The following is a 10,083-nucleotide window of genomic DNA, read 5'->3' on the forward strand; positions in this document are numbered from 1 at the left end:
GAGCAGAATGATGTGAAGTCAAAGAACGTGGCATCACTCTTCTTTAGTAAGCTCACTACATGACATTGTTTGGTCAAGGTGAAGAGGCAGTCACCTTGAGTAGCCATGTCATGGCATAATTGGTACAAGCTCTGCCTAAAATGGTTGGGAAAGGAAGATACCAGTTTGAGTGTGTCCACTTGGAACAAGTCTTTAAGTTGCATAGTTGTTGCATACGCCAAGATGATTCGGTATTTTTGCAGCTATGCTTGTAAGAGTTGCTCTTTAACCAAGATGATTTTATGATATAAATGCTATTGCTCTTCCCATGTAGGATACCACTGGGAAACGAACATAACCATGTTGGCATCAGCTAGACCTAGATCAATCATGGCATGGAGTTTTGTGAATGTGCCAAAGGTGGAGTCTATCTATAAAAAGCACTTGGTGGTAGATCACTTAGTCTGTTGTGCTAATTCTTCCATCATTTCGTAAATTGAGCAACATGTCAATGCATTTTTAAATGGCTTGAATGAAGTGGCTTGTACGCACTGATCCTTAAGGGAGGCTTGTTGAGGTCAAGCCCCTAAGGCGAACAACTAAGGTTGATGGTACCACTTGGTCAAAGGATGTGAGATCACAAGGTTTGATAGCTAGTGTTGGTTGTGTTTTGAGGGTTCAAAGTTTAATATGGTCGACTCTTGGGAGGCAACTGTAGGGTTCACTATGGGGCTTTTGAGTCAGTAAACCAAGCTAGCCTACAGTTAGCATTCAGCAGAGCATGTGTGGATGTCTTAAGGTGCACCTAGGTCAATGGTTTCTGCAATGGGGATGGCCTAGTTTAATCAATTTGTGATTTCTCGTTATGAAGAGTAGTGTCATAAGGCTGCTATTGGTACATTTCATGTCTCTTAAGGGTTTGAGCTAGTCAATGTAGGACACACCCAAGGCTCCTAGCAATATGACGAAAAAGGCATCTACAACCTTAATAGTATCTTTAGGCATGTAGAAAAGTATTCAGGACCATCAAGGTGTGGTGCACAACCTATAGGGCTTTTTCGTCAAGAGAAGGCCATTGTTCAAATAGAGCTAGATCCTATGTAAGATAAGTTGGACTTTACTCTCCACTAGAGCTGAGGTGGTGAGGTGAAGGTACTCACAAGTTGCTTATTTTGAGCCTACGTGATTATTAGTTCGAACGTGAGGGTCATTTCAATTGTGTGTGTTGGGGGGGGCGCGGGTGTTGTGTGGAGGTTGTGATGTTAGCATCCCTTTCGAGAGAGAGCACATGGTCAATCCCCTAAAGTTGAAAGCTAAGATAACTCTAGCTCCTGGAAATTTGATATGTATGCATCTAGCAACATAGTTGGCATGGCAACCTATGATCAATTTAAAGGAGCATCCTAATAAGATGTCAATTCCCACTCCTTTTGTGCTCATAAAAACATAGGAGACATGAAGTCTCCATTTCCTAAATCCGTTGTATTTTATAATTTCCCAACAATAAGGTTGACCTTCATAGGATTGTAGCTTTGGATTGGTGGGCTGCAACGTTGGTTGACCTAATGCTTCCTAATAACAGCATGGACGAGTGGTCATTATCAACACCTTCATCAATTGAGTGCATCAATTGTAAGCTCTTTGGCAACAACCAATCAAATTCGGAGGTGAGTGAGTGGAATGTTAAGGTCTTCCTGTGCTCCCAAGTTATTGACAGTGGTAGCTCTAACATTGAAGGTTCTAGACAAAAAGGCTAGTCACAAGCAAGCGGGCAAGTTTTGTATGTTGCTCCATTTGTTTGTACCATGTTTGCTTGGTCACCATGATGGCTTGTACGGGAATGACAGTCTCTCTCATGGGTGGCTTGTGCAAATAATGGTTGGGACTGTAATATTGGTTAATATGAATGCCATTGAAATGGCCAATGCTCTACCCATCCAGAGTCTCTAACTTCATGTTACTAGTTCTACTGATGACACGAATGCAGTAGGGACTGAGGCTTCAGAGTTCCAATTTTTGCTCTCTGTAAACTTGTAAACACACTAAATCTTTGCATTTTGATGTACAAGAGCCCAAACAGAGTGAATAATCAGCTACACCTGCAAAAGAACAATGGTAGATATCCCACCGTTGTCAAAAGCACCTAAGCAATGCAAAAAATCTGTGTTTTCTGCAGTAGGTAGCAGGTTAAAAATTGCAATTTCAACAGCAATGTGGTCTCCTCTAGCTGGAACATTTGTGTCCTTACTCAGGCCATGATTCATGTGAGAGTGTGCAACAAAAGAGAAACATGGACACTTTAAGAGAAAAGAGGAAAGAGACAACAAGAGGAGAAATCTGCACTGACTCTAAATGAATGTTGATTACAATGATAGACTGATCAATCTCTCCACGCAGCCCAAAGCTGATGATGATGGCAGCACCAAAGATAAGAGTCGTTTAATGCCAGAGTGTACAACCTGCAAGACAGAAGCACGTACTGTCCCCAGCTATGTGGCTGCTATAAATATCCAAGAATGACCAGAACTAGCCGACTAGCAACAGGAGAGTAAAATAATGCAGTTGGTGGTCATAAACTGGTCAATCATAAACTAGTCAGCCAGACTGCATGGAGCAAAAAATGCTGACACAAGCTGGAAAACAGGCTGCCCTGATCTGATTGCAAATATCCAAGCTGCCTGACCACTAGAAAAGATTGAAACTGTCAACTGCACAGTGTGAACACTTGGCCCTCGCTGAAAAAGAAATGCAGACAAACTGAATGGGCAAAACCGGTCAGAGCTCCAATGTCTCCGTCAGACTCTGATGGAGCTCACAACCAGGAGATGACAGATCGATAAAATGGCAGGCTAACACATCAATGCTTCACATAAGAGTGCAAGCAAAAAAATGCAGCAAAAAAGTATATGATGAGGAACCTTTAGTCTAATTTAAACTATGCATTTCAAATAATACAATTGAAATCCTTGGAGGGGGTGGATTCAACTCACTCACACACACACATTTTGTAGGAAAAAGTAGACTTACAACATTGGAATCACCTCAAGGGCAGATCTTTATTCATCATTTGAGGCCAATATGCCTAGAGCTGGACTGAATGAGGTGACAGAGCTTATGCAACAAAAGATGATAACAACCAAGGCCCATACAATCATCAAGCAACACCTCAGCAACGGCAAAATAATTTACTAAAGAGTAACAGCTCTACTGGTTTTGGGCACAATCTGACTGAAAATTTAATTCCAATCATTTATGTGTATCATTCAACAAAATCTGTTCCTTGCATGTATGACCATCCATTCTTTCTTTCTCTGGCCAAACAATTGCAGGGACCAGATGAGAATTGAATCTGTCACAACTTCAACATTTGTGACAAATACCAGATACGTACATTGAAATTAAAAGTACTTCTAGCTTAACCCTATGAGCTCACTTCAAATTTCAGATCCCAAGCGCTGCAGCTTCAGCAGCTCTTTGACAACAAGCTTGACACTACCCTTGTTTTCAAGGAGAAGACAACAGTTTGTTTTCCTATCCTTAAAACCCTGCACAAGAAACCAAAACTATAAGAACTCAGTGCAAACCACAAACCCGATGAGTACCTGAAAAGCAGCATAAGATGCACAAACCAACTGAACAAACTCACCATTTCCTCAAGGTCATCCAGCAGATACTCCCATTCTGAAGCAGCTACCAGATCTTCAATAGTGCTCAGCAGATTTCCTTTGTTCTTCTGCAGTAACTCCAGATTTAAGCCCCTCTGAGAGAACCCCATGGAATCTAACAAGTCTAATTGTTTTTTTTCTTCCCAACTTGCCTCCTCAAAGTTAATAGCATTTGATAAGCTTGCTGGCCCGCTCTCTAAATCTGACACAGTTGTTGCGTTTGACTCATCCTCTTGCTTCAGAGTTACCTCCAACCTAGAACTAGAGGGGAACAGTTCGGTCAAATCCTCATTATTTGATTTTGAAGTTTCACTTGGCAACTCTATAAGGGAGAAGCCACCCACTTCAACCCCAATTGTATAAGGTTCCTCATCAACCATCTCTTGTTCTTCAGTCAAAAGTAAAGATTCATGTTTAGCTGCTATTTGTACATCAATTAACGTATCTGACATGGGCAGTGGACATTGTGGCAAAGACTCCTCAACTGGGCAATGCTCGGTCTGGCTGATATTACAGGATGCAGGGGTTGGTGTACAAGCTCCACAAGACTTGTTTGTCATAACTAATGGCTGGTTCTGATGTAGAGCCTTTTTTCTGCTTCTTTCATCAAGGCACTTATGACTGGATCCATTCTGATGTTGGACCATGTGTTCGCTCCTTTCTACATGGCACTTATCAGTTGGAGAAGTATCATCCAATTCTAAACTTTTTCCTACCACCTTGAGAAAAAGAATGTAAACATCAGCATGCATGATGCAACAATCTTGAACGTTTACCAAAAACATTTCTAAAGTTGGTAGCACAAACCTGTACATTCACCCATAATCTCTGACCAAATTTCTGGCCCCAAGGTGCCATTAACCGCCAATGAGATACATATCGACCAGGTTGCTCAGGTGCAACAAGTTCAACAGAGAGTTCAACCTCTTCACCACAAGGCAGTCCCTGTTCAGGTACCTGTAAACCATAAACAAAGAAGAAAACGTAAGCAAAACTAAACAAAAAGTTCATTACAGAAGAAAACCTTGGTAAAAGAATTTTACCTCAAGCTTGGCAAATTTATCACATGCTAATGTATCTCCGCTGACATGCACCAATTGAGTTAGGTGGGGCCATCGCATAGTGCCAACATTACGCAATCGCCATGCCTTTGTGAAATTATTCCCTGCTAACACTTCTGTTCCATCAATAATAGTAACATGCTGGACAAATCGAGCATCAAGCTTGCCACCATATGAGTATTCTGCAGCAGAATATCCATTTCCACAGTAGTGGCCTGGAGAAACATTCTCAGTACGTCCTTTTATGAGATGGGGTTTTATGACTGGGGTTTGCTGACCCATCCGTTGCCTCATCTGCATGATCTCAGCCACTTCAGTTTGCAGGGGATTTGCTTCCAAACTGAATTGGTTGAAAAGAAATCTATTTGATTCTCACCACAGGGATTGGATGGTTGTAGTTACTTTGACAGTGGACTGGCTTGTCAATTTTGACATAATCTGAAGCATTCCCCATTTCAGTGTGGCATCTGAAGCAGAGGTCATAGTCTTCCTTCCTGCAACCAACGTAAAAACTCAGCTTCAACACCTCCAGCAGATATGACTCAAAAGAATATTTTTAAAAATCAATTCCTTACTTCATTGACTTGAACCTAGGCCCAATTATAGGCATGATCCCACAACCATCACACTGAACACCTTTGTGAAAAACACGGGCAGGATGTTGGAGGATTGGATATGTACGTGTACTTGATTTAGATTGCATAGAAGATGGCCCTTGTAAAACATTTGGTGTGGTAGATAGGTATGAAGATGCTGCTCCCTTTGCAGCGTTGACAACCGTGCTAATAGCCATTAAAAGAATGTCCTGAGGAACTGCTTTTAGAGAACCACAACCATCTACAATCTGTTTTACAGCATCAGTTGTTAGCTCAGGTATAAGCCCTTTGGGAGATAACATTGCTTGATGATTTCTCCGCTGTTTGGAATCGACAATTGATGATTGATTGGAAACCTCCTGATGGCCCTTGATATCATCTCTCTTTGTATCAACAACTTGCACATCCAAACGAAGGGGATTAATTTTCTGGGCTACACAAGCATCAACTAGATCCTCGTCAGTAGCCATGGTCACAATTTCATCATCCTCGTCCTGGTATGTGATAAGTATCCTACAGCTCGGAGTAAGCTCGAACATGTCCCGCATTTTGGCTTCCAATCTTTGGAAGTTAAGGTCTAACTTGCCATCGTTGTCCTCGAACACAGTCACCCTGCGAAGGGTGTTCTGAAACTTGATCTAATCCATTAAAATTCAGAATCAGTATCTCCTTTTAACCAAGACGCTTCATTTAACAAGTTCCCAAAGTCATGAATGAAAGAAGAAACGGTGGGAAGCCTATATTTCCCCCCACATAAACAAAAATGGTCCAAACATAACATATGCCGGAAGAGGAAATCCTTAGCCAAATGAAACACAGTAAGTCCTTGACCATAAATTGATGAGCCTCTCAACACACAAGTCTGCTGGCAGTAATCGTATGAAACGCATTCGGATGGCTTCCTAATGGATGCAGGATCATGAACTGACGTGTATTCTGGCATCCCTAATGAGGCGAGGCAAGCTGGTCATGCCACAATTACATCGTGTGGATGATAAGATGCTAACTGAACGCAATCCACAAAAGCACGGAGGTACTTACTGAGATTGCAGCAGGACAATATGGAAGCGTAACACATAACGTCACTAGCGCACAACTTGCGATGGGAAACTCATCATTAACATCGCAGCACAGGAACAGAAAATGTGCTTATGCATCTGTTACATGAGCGATCAGTACACCAGGCAAGGACAGGGTACTGATGCGCAAGACAAGAGAATCAAATGTCGTGCGTCACGCCATATCCAAACAAGATGCTGATGCAAGCAGTACTAGTCTAATATTAGTCCTGTCAGACAGCTTGCAATCATTAACGGAGATGGAGAACGGCCATACCTTGAGGACGATCGGCATGCTCGCAGCTTGTCTGCTAACGCCCATGAAGTCTTTGTGAAGGATTCAATTAAGGAAGTGGCCAAAGGCACATATGTCCTTGAAACTACCTACTCATAAACCCATTGACAGTGTAGATAAGCATGTGGCAGTGCCTCTCGTTCTCTAGATGTTTTTTCATTCTCAATAAATAAATTGCTCTTTTTTATTTTAAAATTTATTTTTTTTTTTAACTACCTTCTCATCAACCAATTGCCACCGGCTTATATTTAAGATTGAGTATTTCGCCTTTCGCCCTTTCTTATTTTAAGTTGTTTTTGAGATATTTCATTGGAATTTTTAATTTGTTATGAACACATGAAGCGTAGCTTTGCGAGCTTCACAATGACATCGATCGTGTGGTTAGCAGGCCTAGTTGGGCTAGCTAATTTTAATAAAACAAATGTAACCATTGCTCTTACATGGTCATAACCATTTTAAGTGAATGTCTATTGTCACCACTCTTACATTGCATCCTTAATGGTCTTATTTTGTCTTCTTATATGCCCCATTTTTCATTGTTGCTTTTGTACTAATTCTCATTGTTGAACTATATTGTTACACATTTCTCTCACTCACATCCACCTCTACAAGGACCACAGCCCTTGCTCACATGACAATTCCTTCTCTCTAGGTGTGGTGAGACCATAACCAAAATTTGGCTCTTGTTGTTGTTCTTAGCCATGACCTCGAGGGGGTGCATCTATAAGAAATCATCTATATAACTTGCATTCCAAGAATATTAAGAAATACCATTTCTTTGCATGCTATAAGGCCATAAAATGATCCATTTTACTTTATTAAACTTACGAAAATTTTTAACTTGTAATTAAAAAATTAAAAAATAATTTTCACAATAAACTAAAATACAAAAAATACACATAATGCCAAGAAAGCCATAGTTAAGGTAGCTAGGCTTCCATGAATAGTTTTATCAATTGATACAATGGTTGAGAATCAACAATGAGAGGTTGGAGCATAATATCCTCCTCATGCTATGGAGGGGCATGGTATCCACCCCAATGCCATGGTGGCCAAAGAGTATACACCCTCAATGAATAGTGGGAGGTGGAAACCTCAAGCAAGAAATGTTTAGAATTGGTAAGAGATGCTTGGCAAGTTACAACTTAGCCTTTTATATTTAACCCTAGACCTAAGGCTAAATATTACATAATATATATTTTTACTTTATTATACTTTTGTAAATATAATCTTATAAATTCTACTATATAAAATATTCTTTTTGAGCTCATGTGGCATTTTACATATTCTATAATGTACATCCCTCAGGCCATGATACATAAAAGCTAGATTTACTCCAACTTATTGACAAAGTGTTGTCCATTCATGTGTTAATGCATTATGACCTTCAACTTCTCTTTTTGCAAGATCCTTGGAAACTTGTCAAAGCACCCCTTCAGAAAGAGATACTTCATGAACTAGCAATGGTAGAGCATGTTGAGATACCAAACTCAACATGTGCAAACATTGATGATAGACCACATGGTTAGATAGGTTCGTGCATCTACACTTAGCACATTGGTAGTCATTATGATTCTCACATGGCTACTAACCTATCACTTGTTATATTTGGTTTGTTATACCTATCTACAGCTGGTATAGTGATAGCACCAATCAATTAGTATAATCAATTTTGCATTGTTTGACTTAGTAGGCCACTTTCCTTTTGTTAATTGCAAGAAATACGCGGCATGCAAGGTGCACACAAGCATAAGGAGCCTCAATTTTTGAAAATAGTCTTCACATTATTAACCATAATATAATGTGCATGAAGCACATGCACATTCAAATTGCTAAGTGGTTACAATAGTTGTATTGATCCATCCACAAACTGGACATGATCTCGTGCAAATTGTAATGATAGCATAGACTCCCATGGAAAAACCACAAAGGTTCTAGTTCATTCTTACCATAAGAAAAGCATGTAATGAGAAATGACCAGTCTTGAGGCTTTAAAGTAGACTAGATACCCAAGAGGGATTGGAAAATCTGAACCCTAGAAATCATGTAAAAAAAATATGAGAATGAATAAAACAAGCTATTCATGTGTGTGCAAACTTTGTGCACTTACCTTCCTACTTTCATTGTGAGAGAGTGAGTGAGAGATTGAGAGCAAGAGAGTGAGAGAGTGAGGATGAGGGACCAAGAAGGTGAAGCTCTACTCATTTTCTCTCCAAGTACCTTCTCTTGGCATGCTCATGCTTCTCTTCTGCATGTGGAGGTCGTAGAGGGTTGAGAATCGAAGGATCACTCATTAGGATTGTGGAGTATGTAAAGCGCATCCTTCATGGGATTGAAGGAATGTCATATCACTTACTGCAAATGACTGCTTGTATTTGTGTGCGAGAGATTATGTGAGAGGTAGTCATTTGATTCTCGTGCATTGAAGCTCTTGAAAGAATGTAATAGAGTAAAAATGCCTTAATGCCTTAGCCAATATTTAGCCTACTAGGGCTAAGTATAAAAGGTTAAGTTGTAACTTGCTAAGAATCTTTTTGCCATTTCTAACATTTTATATTTGAGGTCTCAACCTCCCATAATCTAAGAGGGTGCATACTCTTGGCAACCATAGCATTGGGGTGCATACCATGATGTAGCCTCTCGTCAACTGATTCTCAACCATTAATGGTAATATGATTTTAGCCTGGCCACCTTGACTATGGTTTCTTAGCAAATTAGTCTATTTCCTTGTATTTTCAGTTTAATTATTTGCTATGGGAATCAACTTCTTTACATTGGTATCAGAGAGAATCTTTGATCTAATGGGAAGGTCCTTTTCATGGTGAATCTGGTTACAAGATTGGGTACAAGGTAACTAGAGGACAAGAATTAGTCATAGGACTTGACACAATTAAAACCATGACTAGTTAAGACTCTCTACAGTAAGTTGGAACTGAATTTGAGGATCTTGAAGAAGGCTTGAAGGAATAATGGTGGATTCAAGGTTATTTTAGTGGCTTGTGGTCAATTTGGAGTCATTTTGAAGGTTATTGGACTTAATTTGAGTCTAAACAAGGTTTGAAAGAGTTAGAATGTAGTTACTATTTTTAAAGCAAGCTTCTCTTTCCTCTTTCCAAGCTTCTTTATGAGAGCTTTTATGGAGGTCTATTCTCATATCTCTTTTCCATGGCCATTTCTTCTCATGCAACCTATAGAGGATGATTGTTGAGGTCTAAAGTAACCTGTAGACTACCCTTGATACGCAAATTGGATGTCGTATGCGTACGTAGCAAGCGCCGAAATGTCCCCAAGAACAAAGAACTCTACTTTTTGCTCAAAATCCAAGAGAATAGACTTGCACGACATGAAGCAAAAAGACCAATTGGGTACAATCCCCCCCATGCCTTGTGTGAGCGCTCCACAAAGCATGTATTTAATATTTTATTCATC

General features: G+C 40.1%; 1 protein-coding gene across 2 annotated transcripts; it reads right to left on the bottom strand.

Annotated features, from left to right (window-relative positions):
• Nucleotides 1–3,009: 3,009 nt before the first annotated feature.
• LOC148030752 (protein NBR1 homolog) lies at nt 3,010–6,779 on the bottom strand. Of its 2 annotated transcripts, none has more exons than XM_087684256.1 (7): nt 6,637–6,779; nt 5,281–5,939; nt 5,082–5,199; nt 4,688–4,999; nt 4,452–4,601; nt 3,626–4,363; nt 3,010–3,524 (listed from the first exon to the last, which is right to left on the bottom strand). In XM_087684256.1, exons 1-7 carry the CDS (start codon nt 6,679–6,681, stop codon nt 3,414–3,416), a joined length of 2,133 nt encoding a protein of 710 aa, XP_087540382.1. In that variant the 5' UTR covers nt 6,682–6,779; the 3' UTR covers nt 3,010–3,413. The 2 variants fall into 2 exon arrangements, with proteins under 2 accessions (XP_087540382.1, XP_087540383.1); XM_087684257.1 differs by lacking the exon at nt 6,637–6,779 and adding an exon at nt 6,343–6,494.
• Between the last annotated feature and the right edge of the window lie 3,304 nt (nt 6,780–10,083).

The sequence above is a fragment of the Lygodium microphyllum genome, chromosome 9, assembly GCF_053477565.2.
Source record: "Lygodium microphyllum isolate KBCC chromosome 9, Lygodium_microphyllum_v1.1.10, whole genome shotgun sequence".
NCBI classification, from domain to species: Eukaryota; Viridiplantae; Streptophyta; class Polypodiopsida; order Schizaeales; family Lygodiaceae; genus Lygodium; species Lygodium microphyllum.